The sequence below is a fragment of the Coffea arabica genome, chromosome 8e (genome assembly GCF_036785885.1).
Source record: "Coffea arabica cultivar ET-39 chromosome 8e, Coffea Arabica ET-39 HiFi, whole genome shotgun sequence".
NCBI classification, from domain to species: domain Eukaryota; kingdom Viridiplantae; phylum Streptophyta; class Magnoliopsida; order Gentianales; family Rubiaceae; genus Coffea; species Coffea arabica.
This window is the reverse complement of record NC_092324.1, coordinates 43,820,715-43,838,334: the sequence shown is the minus strand read 5'-3', so window position 1 is coordinate 43,838,334 and position 17,620 is coordinate 43,820,715. Positions and strand designations below refer to the sequence as shown.

Sequence of the window (17,620 nt, the reverse complement as noted above, 5' to 3'; positions counted from 1 at the left end):
TGCGCTATGTGAATCATAACAAGAATAATAAAAGGAAAATATACTTTCTTCTTGATCGGGAATGGGGAAGAACAAAAGGAGGGACAAATTTGAAAGGATGGAGTTCATTCCTTTCTCGGTGAATGAAAAGATAAAGAAGAACCATTAAATTATTGTTTATTACATAAAGCAGTATGATCAAACTCCCTATGTTGGATGCACCACAGAATTGCAAGACAGTTCTAAGTTTTGCAGGCGTCTCCACAGCCACCAAAGCATTTCTCCCTTGCAGAAGCTGCCCATGAAGACAAACAAACAGAAAGAAACGTGTTAGAAAGCAAAGAAAGATTGCCTTGAATTCAGCCAAAATATTGCAAGTAAGCCTTAAATGATTTTCCTAAAAGTTTGACGGAAAAACTCTCAGGCAGACACAAATACACCCACACACGCACACACACAGAGCAGAGAGTGCTTAATTTGATAGTACCATCTTTTATTTGGAGGCAACGTTGTGCTGAACAACCAACATGGCAATAGTAAAGCTGGCTTTCCAGAGCAGACTGAGGAAAGCAGCTGGCCAGGCAATTCAAATAACACGGATACCTCTCTGCTATTGGGCTGCCACTAAGCAGAAAGCACACATTGTAACATCCTCCCCAACAAGCATATGTGCTTTGTCCTGTGGCATTTTGAGCTAGCATCATTGACACATAAACTGTGATCATCAATCCCCAAACCCTGATGCTCCTCCCCATTTCAGAGTTCAGACCCCTTTTTCCCTCTCCTTGGAAACAGTGCAATAAACACCTTGCAAACTTGCTTGATATGTTCTGACATGTTACGGGGAAAAAGGACTATCTATAGGTCAAATGGCCAACTAACTTGGCGCTTTTCAGTCCAATGTATTTAATGTATGGTTCGTGCAGATAACTTTTCTTTCCTAAGAATTACTAGTACTTTCCACCTCTGATCAGCACCAGAGGATTTATCACTTGCTGATCCATAAAAAACAAAAGAGTTAGTTGTAATTACTAAATGCTAAACATGATTTCCTGTTTAAGTATCAATCAGACGTACGTTACAAAGACTTTTCTTCATCAGGTAGGTAGGTATAGTTCAATTGTCTACGCAATCAGTAATAACATATGTCCACCAATCACTGCTTCCTTTCACAATTTTTCCTAGTAGGAAATAGTAGTATTTAAGAGCTAAGAAGACATGCATCTACAGCAAAATTTTTTATAAACAGCCCAATCTAAAGGGAGCTAAGAATATCAGTTGTTTTTCAATTGATGTTCCAAAGATGTGCTGTGCTTCTAAGCCAAAAGTAGCGTCCATTGCTAAATGTGAACTGTAAAAAATTGAAACAAAAAAAAAAAACAAGAAGAAGAAGAATTGTGAGGAAACATGATTGCATCCCCACCATTAAGCCATCAATCATTGCACCAAAATTTCTCAACTCCAAATAAAGTTCATATCAGTGAAACAGTAACTGTCCTTTATGGCAGTACTAGTTTTTCCTGAGCCATCCCTGCATTAAATTTTTGCCGACATTGGTGCCTGCATGAAAATGTACCGTCTATTGGCGTCACCTGTCACCCTGATTGCTTAGGAAGGTAACTAATGAGATGCATACCTGTTTTCAGAGGTTAGATTTTAGCAAACTCTCCAGTTGTCAGAATTTTTAACCGTCACTATTGATTGACAGTGAACAAATTTGTCATCATCCTTTTTCCGTTTTCTTGTTAGCACAAGGAATATTGACTATAGCTCCCTATCATCTTCCAACTATGCCATTTTCTTCTCTCTTTATTAATTTCCGAGTTGATAAGGTTGTGCTTAAATTTGTAAGAAAGCAAATTTCAGGGTATAGAAATAGACAATAAAAAAAAAACAATTGATTTGATGAAAACATGTTGCCAATATCCCTTTGTAACTGATGAAATGCAATATTTAAGGCAATTATACACAACATAAGAGACAAATGAAGTAAAATCAAGCAGTTTGACACTTCAGTTCACTGGGTTGAAAACACAGAAAACAACAAGTAAAGGATCCATTGAAAAGGTCGAGAACTTGATATGCTCAAAAGCATTCAAGGGAGTATGAGTAGGAAAGCAATACCCAAAATTAGTTTGACTTTTCAGAGGCTGAATACAGTTAGTTTGTCGGATTTAAAGTCATATCAATGCGCCAATGTCCACATTATTGGATACAAGTTGGACGTGATTCAACCCTTTATTTTCAACACATTACACATTTTAACTTTGACATTTTTGTCTTGGAAAGAAAACAGTTTAGTATGATGTAGTACCAACACTCAAGCTCATATGTCATAACATTATAAATGCCCCAAATTTGGTTGGTTATGGATGCATAAACCACAAACAATTTTCTTAGTTTCCTGATTGCTAACCATGCTAAAATGCCTTATTACGCCCCTTTCAAACCTACTGATCAGTCCAACTTCATTGGCTGATTTTTGTGGGCACAGCATCAGTAATGAGGGTTGGACAAACGTAGCAGCGATATTTAATTTGTTATCACACCTTGTTTCTTAGATTAGGTGGATCAGGTTTAGACTTCTGCAGATGTGACCCAATGCGCTAAAAGTGTGTCATTGCGCATTAGTCCAAACAAATATTTTTTGCTTCCAGTTTTTGCTAAAAGTGTCAATTTGTGAAGTGTACATAACTTGATTGTTTTGGTGAAAGAATGAATTGGTTAGACCAATGTTTCATTGGGACTCTTTTCCTGACATCTATATCTGCAGAGAAGGTGAAAAAATATGTACGCAAAGGCATACTGAGACAACTAAAGGCAGCAGCTCAAGCGACCAGAAAACTCAAGACATTGGGATAAGGATGGTAATGGTACCATTATGCCAGATTACAAAAATCAGTGTATTAAAAGAATTTCTTTGTAGACAATAAACTGAACAAGTGAATAAATACAATTTAACTGAGAATTCACATAAAATAGACATTACCCTCTACCTTTCTTTTCTTTTTCTATAATCTCAAAAAAAAAAAAAAATTTTCTTTGAATTTTGCAAGTATGGTGGTCTACTTCAAGTTTCAAGTTTCAAAAAAAAAATTCCCAGCTACAGATGTCACTACTTCAAGTTTCTGACTTCTAAATTGTATACACAGCACATGAGAGCATGTACTACACAGATTTCTAGTAACACTTTGAGAGTATTCCTTTGTATATGCATCCCCATAAAGGTATAAGGACATTCACAACGCAAAGAAGGCTCACTTAAATCTAGCTCATTCCAGCAGCGAGCAACCAAAATTCTTCAGATGTGATGGGGTCAGAAATCAGAAAAGAAGAACCATATTGTGCTATATTCAACTATGCGTACTTGGCTGCAGCTATCCAAATGGATTTCCTCCTGTCAACGAGTAGGATTGTGGTGCAGCTGATGAGGGATTTACGCCATTTGATTGTTGAATGGGGTTAAGAGAAGAAAAGGCAGTATCATCGTTCATCCCACTAGACTGTTTAATAGGGTTAAGAGAGGCAAAGGCAGCATCATTGCCACCAAAGGTATTAGCTCCTTGCGGTCTGCATATATCAGAGTAAGATGTTACTTTAGTCCTTAATTCAATATTTTCCATTGGATCAATTGACTACAGAGTAGTTCGCATTCAAGCAATCATAGAGCCTAAGGGCTGTCTCTATTTGTCTTTACCTCGTTCAACCAGGTAGAGATATCCATAATATGATGTTCTAAGAAGCGAAAGCAAAGACTTTACCTGGAAGGAAGTATATTATTTGCTATCTGTTGCCCCATGTATACTCCTGAAAGTGTTGCCATAGGTCAAGATGACAATATGTTACAAATAACACACAAACAAACAGATTTTCTAAGAGAGATATGTGAATCCTTTCATTTAACCTGGAGGCCTCATAATTCCATAAGGAGGTCTCTGTGGTTGCGTTGCCGATGAATATGGCACTACTTGAGGCTGTAACCCTTGCGAAGTTGACATATTTGGCATCGGTCCTTGCAAAGGTGACATGGAAGGAAGCTAAACAAAGAGAAATGATACTTCATGGTTAGTAAATTCAAAAAATACCTGATCTAGAAACCAGAAATGAAACACAACCATGCAAACGTAAGCAAGAATATACCGAGGAAGATAAAAACAACTACAAGTGTCTTTCTGTGAGTTTTTCCACAACTCAGGTTCATCCGAACTCACATCAACTAAATTTGCAGGCACGCATGATACAGGTCTGTCAAGCCAGTAAATGTTAATCACCATATTCCATTTTGGAGTGACAATTTAGAACGAAGTTGTGATAAGAGGTAGCTAGGAAGAGTATCATACTTAATTATAAAAGGATTTGACCTATTCTACTGGCAGTTGCCAGTTGCAATACCAATTTTCTCATTTTCATTAAACCTCAAAAAAATAACAAACTGCCCTAATCTACTCCTTTGTTAAAGTTGTAAGTTAAACTTTACTTCATTTATAACTTGTGCTAAATTAACTTCTAGAATGGCACACGTGTAGAGTGTGCATGAATGGCTAGTACATATTGAAACAAAAATTTATCTTCCTGAGAAAATTATAGACAATAATTTTAATTATATGCTAAAATGCCTGTTGGTCCTTTTCTGGCCTTGGGAAGGGAATGAGGTTGGTGGGGTTTTTTTTGTTGGGGGGGGGGGGGTGGTGGAAGGGGAAGAAAATAAATGAGATGATCTGTGCCTACCATGGTGCCTTGAGGTAAGGGACCATCATCACCAATATCAAATGGGTTCCTTGATTTAACCGAATCTTGGTGAGCTCCCATGGACTGTACCCACACAGAGAGAGAGAGAGAGAGAGAGAGAACAAAAAAATTGAGTTAATTAAAAGAACTGGTAATTTGTTTTAGTTGCTGTTATCTTAAATTTTTAGAGGGTGTTATGCTACCATTGCAGTAACATGGTACTGAGTGCCATATCCCATTCCATAAGGGGAAGTGGATTGCCAGCCTGGAACAGCAGCAGCAAATGATGAATAGCTTGATGTAAAAAGGTCCTGCATGGTACAGTCTATAATTAGATGAAATTAGTGAGAATTGCATAAAAAATCAAAATGTTCCACTATGCTCATACCGCTGGAAGTTCTTTTCTTCCACTGAGTAATTCATTTCCCAAACTAGTATCATTAGCTGCCTGTGGGACAACTTGTGTTGCTTGTCCAAATGATGTATTGGTTGGTGGCACTTTAGCATGCTCAGGTTCTGAAGTCAAGGACTGTAGGCCAGCATAGAGTAGAATCAGCTACTGCTCCTTGGTTGGACAAATTAAAGCAAGACACAGGAGAATACAAAATTTTGCAGTTCAACTGTTGCATCTGAGTACCTAAACCAGACTTGAACGAATGATCTCCTAAGGACAGCTTGAGGCCAAATCAACTTCTTACCTCATTGTTTGCAGCTTCATGAGAAGCAGTAGCCTTCTGAGCAGTAAAGTTACTATTTACTGGAGGGGCTCCAAATGGCTCACTTTGCTGCAAAGCTGGCAGCGTTTGGGCATCAGCAAGCTTATCCTTAGAGTCACTGCTATTACCAGGGCATGGTGCAGCATTTTCAATGTGTGAAGCAGTAGTAATTGCAACATTGTTCGAAACTGTACCCACATCAGGATTAGATGAACCTACAATAGCAGCTGGATTGTCACCACCAGGAGACATTTCAGGCATGCTACCTGCAGGATCCGCCAGTCCAAACAATAGCAGTTCAAGTGAATTAGCATTTGGAGCATTAGAGGCCTTCTCATTTGCAGAAGACATGGCAGCACTCTTGCTACCATCACCAACAGGAACTGTTTGTTGAGTCTGCACTACTGCTGTTGTTGCAGAAGGCTCAAGGTTAGCATCAAAATCTATCAAGCTGTTAAGAGTATTCACTTTCTTGTTTTCCTCTTCCTTTTTATCAACAGAGCCTGGAATTGTGTAGCTTCCTGCTGTCTGTTATGGGAATATTGAAAGATTAAAAGTCGAGCATGTGTAGAGAAGGTGTTCAAGGATCCCAAAAGCAAGAAGTTGTTCAAGAATCATCACTTTAGTCATACCTTAAGCCACATTAAAAGTCATTGGATGAGATATCTGTCCTTTCTTGCAATCAAAATGGAGCCATTCCAGAAAAACTAAATAAATAAGCTATGCGCATTTTACAATTCAATAAAGAAAAGTGATCTGTTGCTATTTGATTTCTGAAAACTTTTCAAAAGTGAAGAGAAGAATGGTCTATCCTATGTACCTTTCATGTTCAGCAAGTTGTGTTTCATGTTTGTCACTATTTTTTCTATCTGACATGGAGCTGTACATACACTGGCCAAATTCAAAATTTGAAGCGAGAAATCATTCCGGTTCAATGTTTCAATTTCTATAGATGCTGATGTTGTGTTTCCGTAGGAAAAAAGTTATTGAGAAAAAAACAAGTCCATCTTTACCTAGGGCATGATAAAGTGCAGCATCATGAATGTTCAAATTAATATTAATAACTATCCTTTTACAGCACTGACTTTCTCAACTGAAGAAGCATCAGATGAAGTATAGCTAAGTCAACAACCACACTGACATCAAGGAGCAAGTAATACGTGTTTAACATGTGAAAGGAATTTAATATTTGTTGCATGACCAGAATCAGAAATTTAACTAACCTGAACATGGCCAGAGCCATCAACAGCATTTGCTTTAGGAGATTCTCCCACTTTTAGAGGAGAAATTTTGTCATCTAAAATGTCTTTTAGTGGACGTATTGCGGGCTCTTTGGAAATATCTCTGCTCTTTTGTGAAATTGGTGAGCTGTTTCTAGCCCTGGACTCTGTATCTGAGTATCTGTGAGTCAAAACTTTCCTTACAGATCCATATCCATTTTCCCGGAACCTATCATCAACTATTTCAAATCGAGGTGCCCGACTATTCTGACTTCCAGATTTCAGCATTTCTTGTTTGTATCGAGGGCTATTTCTTGGATCAATGTGATTTTTCAAATTTCTGCCATCGTTTCTACTTAGAAAAGAATGTTCAAATGAGTGCCGCTCAAAGAAATCATCTCTCCGAGCATCATCCGTATGAAAAAATTCTTCTCTAGCACCATGACGGGATGTTTCAAAAGAATGCCGCTCTTGGAGGTCCTCCTTTGCGCTCTTTACCATATACAGAAGCATGTCAGTTGAGATCTACCTGGCCTAGGTTCATTTTGACAGAAACTCAATGCATTTGGTTGCCGATAAGACAAATAGGAGCAAATAACTACTACAAAGTACATATTCAGATCAGTTATATTTTAAACAGTGAGATTATTAAAACTGCTAAAGATAATAAAAGATGATTTAATGGCTGTATGATTATCCATTCAGAGAGACTTACCGCTTTAACCATTGAAAGCTTGTCATTACTCCTAACACCAGCATATTTTCTGTCTATGTAGACATGCTTGATGAAATCACGAAGTCTATGAAGATTACTGGAAACAAAAAGAATATCTCATCAGACAGAAAGAGTCCCTATGATGCCTCTATCCTAGTGTGGAAGCAAATAGATTTACCTCCCGTCAGGAAAATAATTTCTATGTGGATCCCATTCTTTAAGATAAATCTGCCTTGCTCGCTGTGACATTGTCCATTAGGTTAGTCATTATATAAAGTTCAGTTAATTTCGACTGAAGAAACAAAAGTAGGTTTAAACTGATATGCGAGCAGACCTCATTACCCCCTGCCTGAAGAGCATCTACTTCTTCTACAGAAAATTTAGCCATTGACACAGATTTTACTCGATGTGTGAATTCTCGACTGAAAGTTTTGAAGAAAAATCAGTCAGGCTGCGCTTTTCATATGACTGAATTTCAATACTATCATTAAATTAGCCTTTTCTTTTTTGTTGTTTACAACATTATTAACTTTATGCTGAATCTCTGAAAGTTCACCTAATGTCACAAATTCAAAAAATATCAGAATAGAACTGCAAAAGGCATAATTTTCACTTACTGTACACCACTGCAGTTTGTGCAAACGAATGTCAAGAAGGTTGTGCATACATATTGAGGCCCCTGCTTGATAGAAATTTGTATCATTACCAAGTTAAGATCAAACTGCTGCTATGAAGGAGCTCGAAAGCCCCTCTACCACAAAGAAAAGAAACAGAAGTACAGATATAGACTTCTGCAATCGACTCTCTTAGATTCTGTTAAAAAAGAAAGGATGCAGACTGAAAGTCTAGAACTAGATGCACACAACATCATAAAAGATAGTGGTTTTCTTCTTATCCGGTCATTACTTTTCGGGAAAAAGAACAATCCCGGCATTATTTCCTAAAATCCATTAGGATCTTGAAGAGTTATTTGAGTTTCTCTGCTTTGCCTTTGATTATTTTGACCACAAAATAAGGTAGCAGTCAAAGATGGTTTAAAAATTCAATCTTCATAGCGGACATATTTTGTAAATATTTAAAACTTGTAACAGCCTAGGGAATTAACATATCTTTTGGCAAACATCTTAGAATCTTCACTACTAAATCAATAAGTACAAAGACCCTGAATAGACAAGCTTATTAGGGGAGAGAATCGAAGGCTTTACAGTTTACGTTTACTAAAATCCTAGTATCATCAGTTCATCATCAGAAAACAATGGATGAAGCCAGGGTGAGAGATTGCAAAAAGATTTAATACTTGAAGGGCTGTTTAAAATTTTTTTCCCCAGTAAAACCATTGCAATCATATTCAACAATTTGACACCGTCACTTTCATAATATACCTTCTTTGCAAGGTAATATTCCCTATTAACTTATAAAGCTTAAACCGTTAGCAGTTTTTCAGATCTTCATATCATAGGTAAAGATGACAATGATACAACAAGGTAAAAAAAAACTGCTTACCAAACTGTTGCAGTTGATACATCTCTTATTTTCTGGAAGCTTAAGAAGACCACGAATGATCTTCTCAATTCTCTCTTCTTCCTTTACTTTTCCTTTGGGCATCTTTTACCACTTCTGTTCCTCTTTTTTCTCTACAAAAATCATGACAAAAAAAACAAATCTTTTACACATTCTTGAACTCTATATTCTCAATCTCGAAATCTACAGCTAAGAGAAGTGTTCAGCAACATCATATGAGCATATCCCATGTCTTGCAATAATAGGAAAAACCTGACAAGCGGAAAATTAATGAGCTTCTTGTCCGTTGATCCGTGACTCTAATTATCAAATCCCTAGTCAAACATAATTACCTGTTTTTTTTTTTTTTTCTCTTTTGCTAAGTCTTTTCGCATACCATTTTGAGCTTCTTGTGTTTGTGGTGTTCTGAGATTAACCGACACCCTTTCTTGATGGGATGAATCTACAATGGAAGGTTATTTTCTTCAAGAATTTGGGCAAATAACGAATGGCTTTTCCCCCCTGGTTGTGGGACTTTGCTCAGCTGGTGTGTGCCTCTGAAAGAGGGAGAGGAGAAGCGGGAGTCAGGAGAGGTGAGGAGGGAATTTTGGCGGTTTAGACGGTTTAGTGACCGTTGCTTTTTCTTGTTTTTCTGTATTTCTTACGTAAACACAACAATAGACAGATTTTATTTATTTATTTATATTTTGAAGATAAGCAATATACAGTTTTTTTTTTAATGAAGAATCAACATCTATAATCAAGATGAGGTAAATGGTTCAATGTAGGATAAATATAACTTATCTTCTTTTTCAAAAGAAAAAGAAAATGAAGGATTATGGAAAGTACAATGAGATAACAGTAATCAAACTCTTGCTCAAATGTAAGGAACAAAACTTATGAGAGATTTTTTGTTTCATGAATTGCATATGGAAGGAGTGTATTATTTGTACAAATTTATTTGTTTGCATCATAAATACATTTGGAAGAACTGCACAAATAGTCCCTCACATATTGCAAATGTAAAAATTTAGTCCCTCAAATCAAAATGATCACTTTTAGTCCTTAGAAAATAAAAAATAATCAATTTAAATCCCTTTTCACTTTTCCAAACGATTTTGCCCGGAATATCTCACGTGCAAATCACGTGCCCAACTTTTAAAGGGTAAAAATGCCAAACCACTTGTCTGTTGATCAAAATGTAAGAGACAAATGGTTTCCAAAATTCTTCTTCCCTTTCATTTCAACCAAACCCAAAATCTAAGCTTCATCTCCATGGCAGAACCACCAACTTGTAAATGCGGTGTACCAGCGAGGGTGAAGATGTCGTGGACAGCTGAAAATCCAAGAAAAAGGTTCTATGGTTGCATTTACTACGAAGTAAGTGTGCCTGATTTCTATTACTTTTTTATTTCAGAAAATGTGAACTTTGAAGAGGTAATTTTGAACAGCATAATAGTGGTGGTGGTTGTGGCTATTTCAAGTGGTATGATACAAACAGTTGCGAGAGGTGCGATAAATTAATGAGACACATAAGAAGTTTGACGAAGAGATTAAGAGAGTTGGAGGCAAAAGTGGAAGAAACAAAACGCAAAGAGAAAATGATGAAATTGTTGTTGTTTGTGGCCTTTGTATTCGCAGTGCAAAAATTGTTGTGCAAAGATTGAATTGTAACTGGCATTTGTTGGTGCAGCTGGTGAAATGGGAACTGGGTAGCTTTTATTTGCTGTATTTAGGTTGGGTTACGTTTAGTGGCCCTGTTGATTGTACAAATGGGAGTTGGAATGTAATTATAAAACTGATACGAACGGCACCAACCTTGTGATGTAATCCGTACATACAGGGTAAGATCTAGAAGGTAGGGACTCACGTTGATGATGAACGAACGCAGCGGATCACCTAAACCCGTTGATCACACGGTCAACGAACCTCGGTATTCGGTAGAAGACGCCACAATCTAACGTGGTCCTAGATTGATAAGTCGATTGAATACCTAAGAAATGAATCTAAGATATTCAAGGTGCTTCAATGAAGTTTTGAAAGAACTCTCAAGTGTAATTTTTTATTAATCATCAAAAACTCTATGAAGGTCTCTTGCCTTGGCTATATATAGCCATACAACTTGAAAACCTAAAGTGATTTGAAAACCCTAACTCGGCTAGGCTAGGCCTTTGGCCCGATTCCACTACTCAAATTCACTATCTAATTGTCAGCTTATAATCGATCCAATGAAGGCTTTAACTTGGCCCAACATAACCCAAATAAAAGCTAATTAACCAACTTAAGTAATAGTGAGCCTAGACTCTATAAATCGGATCCAACTCAACATGAGGTCTTGGACCGAATTTATTCCTAGCAAATAAAATAGAAATTTGGAAAATAAACTACTAACTATTACTAAAAGATTCAATTTCTTGCAGCCCAAAACATGGCCCATAAGCGGCCCATATTTCGTATCAGTCCCCTCCTCTTGAAAAAAGATTTGTGCTCAAATCGTGTTTGGAAATGAACGGTACTACAAGAGTTGGCAGTATGAAACCTCAAATCTCCACATATTGGCTCTCTTAGAATGAATGATACTTGCATACGTCATGATTATTGTAATTTGATGCACATGTCTCTTGGTCAGCTTGGAAATGCTCACAATCCGCCATGGGAAACTCAAGACTTTACTCCAACCACTCCAAAGCTCTCTAATCAGCCTTATGTCATAAATGGTCGAATTTGGACCTACATAATAAATCACACGATTAGCATTTGTAGGTATAAAATCACTTGACAGCTTACCATTCACATTCACAAGATAAGGATCTTCATAGTGATACTTAATCAGGTTAGAAAAGTCTCGGACATGATTGTGCAAAGTTACAAAATTCATTGCAAGTTGTTGTTGGAATGGCCTATCTTGCACAAATGGAGCAAAATCGAGATAGGCAGCTTTTGAACCCTCAAATTGAAGAATAAAACCAAGTTGTAAGGAATCAGAATTTGGACCAATGAGGAAAGAATTATCACCAACAAAATAAGAAGGACGTTTATAACAAGTTTCAAGTGTAGAAACTCCCTTTGAAACTTTATTATTCCTCCCAACAAGCAAATCAGGCTCATGGTTGATGTTGAACATCAATGGATGACAAAGAGATACAACACTTAAGGTGTAAACTCCATGAAAAGTTTGATATTCACCAATGGATTTAGGCATAGAACATGCCAAGATCAACTCAATTTTTCCTTGCTTAACCTGCATAAAAGTAGAAACACTAAACAAAGTAGAGTTAAGATCGTTAGAAAAAACATATGATCTCACATCCTTTCTCACAATCAGCTTACTCTTAGAATTTTTAATTTCTTTCTCATGCTTAATAGTTGACTTTTTTCCCTCATTATTCTCAATCTCTTTCTCCTTTTCAACTCTCTCGAATTTTACCTCTTTAGTCACAATTCCCTCATCTAGCTCTTTCTTCATACTATAACGCTCATGCTCACTCTTCATGTATGTTAGATCAATACAAAGTTGCTTAGAATTAAGCGACACAAGCCTGGTGCGACGGCAATTAAATGTGAAGGAATACTTATTAGTATATCCATCATATTTGACTTCTCGATTAAACATCCACCATTGTCCCAACAGCACATGCGTCACTTGAATGGGAACTACATCACACAACACCTCATCCACGTATTGGCCAATACGGAAAGGAACAAGTGTGTGCTTAGTAATCCAAATATCACCACTATCACTTTGCAACTTGTAAGGTCGAAGATGATCAATGGTTGGAAGATTCAATTTCTCAACCAAGACAGTACTTGCGAGGTTAACTTCACAACCCTTATCAATGACTAAGCTGCAAACTTTATCCTTGATGTGGCAACGTGTATAAAACCAATCATTTTTTTGAGTTTCGATGATTTCCAATTGCTCAGTTATCTCACGCAATGCCACAGTATTTACTCCTTTAGGCACAAGATGGCGAAGCTCCAGTTGAGCATTCGTTTGTCTCATACTTTTATTACCTATAAAACTCAACAAACATTAGTAGAACAGTCCTCACTCGCTCCCTTACATGTTTCGCTCACTCTCGTGTATCACTCAAGTGTTTAAAATACTCTAATGTTCTCACCAATGCTCTCACCAATGCTCTCAAAACCTCTTGAGAGCTTACCTTGAAGAAAGTAGAATTTCTACCAGGCAAACAATCAACTTCCAATTTTGGATCACGAGAATGTGGCACTCCTTAGTGGAATGGAGAAGACTCAATGGATGGAACCAATAGGGATGATTGATTCGAGGGACAAAATGAAATGGAATGACACGACTCAAATGAAAGGAACAAAAGAGGACTAAGACACTGATAGAAATGAAGAAAAGAAGACACGATGCAAAAAGAGGAAAATACTCTTTTTTTTTTTTTTTAGAAACGCAAGCTATCTTGCTTGTTTAGTAGGTCCGAATGTGCAACTAAGGGAAAGAATTGGTGGCAATTAACTCCCTATAATGTAGGAAGAGTGGCCGAATGGAAAAGGGTAAGAAAAAGGTTAAGGCAATCCCTAAAAAGTAGGAATAAATAGTGGCTAAAATGTAGGAGAAAGAAATCCCTAAAAGTAGGGTAAGGGTGGCGGTTTGGGAGTGTAAGAAGGATGGCTAAGAAAACCCTAAAAAAACTAGGTGAGAGGGGCGGTTACAAGGTAGGAAGAGGGAAGAAAATGTAGGAGAAAACTTAGGTAATTGATTTTTGGAAGCTTTCATGATTAGGAAACCTCAAGGTTAGGAAACCAATTTGGTTTTGGAAAACCAATCAAAGGTCACGGCTGCCCTAGGTTATTAATACCCCAAGGCCGTGACTTTTATCCCCCACAAGACAACAATCAAGTGCGGCAAAAACTGATCTCAAGCACTTGACAATTCGGCTCCCTCAAACAAGAACAACTAGCGATGGAAAATCAAGGTGATTTGACTAACCCTTCTTAGGCTCCCCCCCAACAGGTTACCCAAAATGTTCCCAAGAAGTTTACTCCAAAACCAACCCTTCACCACGGCTTGGAAGTACAAGAAACTTTTCAAAAGACGAGTGAGACAAATTCCCAAGACCCAAAGTGTTCAAGAATTCCAAGAAGTAGTAGACCAAAACTTTTGATTTTTTTTTTTTGGCTTGTAGTTCGGTCCAATATGTAACACTTCGACTGGTTGGCAATAAAATTCTGGAATTTGGCTTGGCCGAAATAATTATTTTGCTTGCTATTTTTTTTTTTAATGACAAAGCAAAAGAATAATGGACGGCTAGGGTTTTGGACTTGGCTGGCCGCACTCAATTTGTGTATGACCGCAAAGAAAAAAAAAAACTCAATCAGATTCACGCAAATCAGATTTGGCCAAGGGAAATCAAAACAGGTTCACGCACTTGCCAACTTTTCTCAACACACTTGGGTTGTTTCCAAAACACAAGACCTGTGATTTTAACTTCCCAACTAACGGTTTACAACTCCCAACAGTCCACAAAGCTCATAAATTACGAGTAGATAATTTCGAACAGCCCCACACCAACCCCAATTTCGGACAACCAAGGCTAAGCAAGGTACGGCAGCCGCCTCTCTTCCTTCTTTTTCGCTCTTCCTTTTTTTTTTTTTGACTCAAGCAAAAACCCTAGGAAACCCTAATGACTCTCACGGCTAAAGCACAAGGTGTGGCAGCCCCCAAGGTCGCGACACAACAAGACCTGAATGGAAGGAAGATGCAAGACAACAAACACCAAACGCAAATGCAAACGGGCAGGTTACGACACACGCACAATGGATGACACAACAAGGACCACAAGCAGAATTTTTTCCACGCAAGACAAGAGGAAACAAGGGTGGACTGACTTGGAAAGATTGTAGGCGTTTTTTGGACAGAAATTTGACTTTATACACGACAAAACAATTTCGGATTCACGCGGACAGATTGAAGACAATCACGGGCAAATTTTGACATAACACAAGCAAGAGCAACGACACAACTAATGGAGCAACAAAAACAGAAATTCCGACTCGAACACAAAACAAAACAAATGCGACAAAGCTTGGACAGATTAGAGACACTTGAACAGGATTTTTTTTTTTTGACTCCAAGAAGAACAACAAACGACACCAAAAGAACGCAAAACGACACAAAGGAAAAAAAAAGGGATATACGTGATACCTTCAACTAGCTCTGATGTCAGCTGATACGAACGGCACCAACTTTGTGATGCAACCCGTACAGACAGGGTAGGATCTAGAAGGTAGGGACTCACGTTGATGATGAACGAACGCAGCGGATCACCTAAACCCGTTGATCACGTGGTCAACGAATCTCGGTATTCGGTAGAAAACGCCACAATCTAGCGCGGTCCTAGATTGATAAGTCGATTGAATACCTAAGAAATGAATCTAAGATATTCAAGGTGCTTCAATGAAGTTTTGAGAGAACTCTCAAGTGTAATTTTTTATTAATCATCAAAAACTCTATGAAGGTCTCTTACCTTGGCTATATATAGCCATACAATTTGAAAACCTAAAGTGACTTGAAAACCCTAACTCAGTTAGGCTAGGCCTTTGGTCCGATTCCACTACTCAAATTCACTATCTAATGGTCAGCTTATAATCGATCCAATGAAGGCTTTAAGCTGGCCCAACATAACCCAAATAAAAGCAAATTAACCAACTTAAGTAATAGTGAGCCTAGACTCTATAAATCGGATCCAACTCAACATGAGGTCTTGGACCGAATTTATTCCTAGCAAATAAAATAGAAATCTGAAAAATAAACTACTAACTATTACTAAAAGATTCAATCTCTTGCAACCCAAAACATGGCCCATAAGCGGCCCATATTTCGTATCAGAAACTTAAGTCCTCTCTGCTATATTGTGATTTTTTCTTGATTATGAGCTTACAGCATAATATGGAATAAAAGTCTAACTTGAATATGTTGTAAAAAACTGACCAAGAACGGTTCTGTATTGAAAGATAATGAAGATGATAATGGCGATATTATAAGTGAAGAAAGAGTAGAAAGTGAACCAATTATGAAACTCCAAAAATAAGAAGAGCATGCATTCCATTGCAATGAAAAAATAGTACATAACCGAGTCACGTACATTCATTACAATACGTCTTTTATCAAAAAAATGCAATAAACTAAGAAGTCAATTCCAGTGCTCCAAAAAAAAGGTCTGCTGAAATCAAATACACGACAAAAAGGTGAAATGCAACCATTTGCAGCACTTTTAGAAGTAATTATCTTTGTAGTCATCCCTCTTTGCAACAACACGCCCTAATCATCTAAGTCAGCTTGTCATCCCTCTTTGCAGCACTTTTAGAAGTAGATATCTTTGCAGTCTTCTTAGACCTCTGATACAAACAAAATAGTGAAGAGGTCATTACTTACAATCAATAGCAATTTTTGCAGTCTTAGAAGTGGATATCTTTGCAGTCTTTTTTAGATGATGCATGTAGTAGACAATAGCAATTTACTTACGGTCAATCCAGGTGGTTTCCATGGGTATTTCTTATAGAGAGAGACCAATGTTGAATCACAACTACTTCGAATGTGTCCAAATCTCCGACATACACCACATCTGTATTTGACTTTCTTACCCTGACAATTGGCAACTAGAAATTCAAGTAAATAATAGTATAAAAAGAAGTCAACATGCTACAGAATAAAATTAGTATGAACAAATAAAGAAGTATGAACTGGAGATGTTGCATTCTTTGTTATTGACGTTGGAGTAGTGGTTTGCTGGTTGTAGGTTGACATGGGATTTGACTGATGAGATCAAACAAGATTTAGTCACTTGTATCAGTCTCCAAACCACTTGCACCAAAAACTGCTTCAGGTGTGAAATTGGATTGTTTGTTTGAAATAGGAGTAGCATTTTGGGGCTAGTAATCAGTTTGGGACTACTGAGGTTGGGACTGCTGAGTTTGAGACTGCTGAGGTTGGGACTGTTTGTTTGCACCAGTCAAAGTGTTGGGAGTCTGCTACTGTGGCTGAGAGCTACTTGTAACCGCAGTAGCTTGTTGCTGGACATTCCCTTGATCATAACTGCTTGGACACTCCTACTATTGTGGCCATTTTGTTTACACTTTCTGCACTTATAATCCATTAGACCCACTCTAGACAGTGTCTTTGTTTGTCCTCGAGAAGTTGTTGCAGCCGGTGGCTTATCTAGTTCTCTTCTTCTTACCTTCTTGGGCCAGCCAGGAAGCTTGATAGTTTCAGGTGATAGGACAGGCCCCTGTTTCAAATCCTTCTACAAATGCTCACCATTGAGAGAATATATTATAGGCCCGTATGCTCTCATGAAAGCCTCTTTTGAGTAGCATTCATTAACAAAGTTCTCCAGAGTCTCTTTTGTCAAGGCAATGGCACTCATTGCATAAGTACAAGGAATGCCATTTAGTTCCCACCTTCTACAACTACAAGTTCTGCTAGCCAAATTCATAGTGTACCTATCCCCCATATATACATCTCATCTCATAATTCTAGTCCCCTGAAGGTGTAGCTATGCAAGCACTAGAAGCACTTTTTACTTTTTTTCAACTTTTTAAAAATTTTTGGACATATTTTTCCTGTATATTTCTTCATCCACCCCCTCTTATTCTCCATTCTAACCATTAAATAAAGTCGTATTGTTTCCAACATACCTAGTATAGGCCTCTTGCTTCTAAAATGTTGGAGTTGAAACTCACACATAGATTGTTAAATAAAATGTCACATTTTGGGGAGGTTCTAAAGTAAG

General features: G+C 37.6%; 1 protein-coding gene across 6 annotated transcripts; it reads right to left on the bottom strand.

The window, feature by feature from the left end:
• Nucleotides 1–28: 28 nt before the first annotated feature.
• Nucleotides 29–9,499, bottom strand: LOC113704020 (uncharacterized). 6 transcript variants are annotated; one of them, XR_011820024.1, is made up of 15 exons: nt 9,212–9,499; nt 8,862–8,992; nt 7,976–8,037; nt 7,693–7,780; nt 7,537–7,598; nt 7,359–7,455; nt 6,647–7,135; nt 5,406–5,951; nt 5,096–5,236; nt 4,911–5,018; nt 4,708–4,791; nt 3,884–4,016; nt 3,741–3,786; nt 467–3,549; nt 29–274 (listed from the first exon to the last, which is right to left on the bottom strand). XR_011820024.1 is itself a non-coding variant. In XM_072061736.1 (14 exons), the coding sequence occupies exons 2-14, from the start codon at nt 8,961–8,963 to the stop codon at nt 3,357–3,359; spliced, it is 2,151 nt and encodes a 716-aa protein (XP_071917837.1). In that variant the 5' UTR covers nt 8,964–8,992; nt 9,212–9,499; the 3' UTR covers nt 462–3,356. The 6 variants fall into 6 exon arrangements, 1 of the variants encoding a protein (XP_071917837.1); XR_011820025.1 differs by having other exon boundaries at nt 9,256–9,499; XM_072061736.1 differs by lacking the exon at nt 29–274 and having other exon boundaries at nt 462–3,549.
• Nucleotides 9,500–17,620: the final 8,121 nt, after the last annotated feature.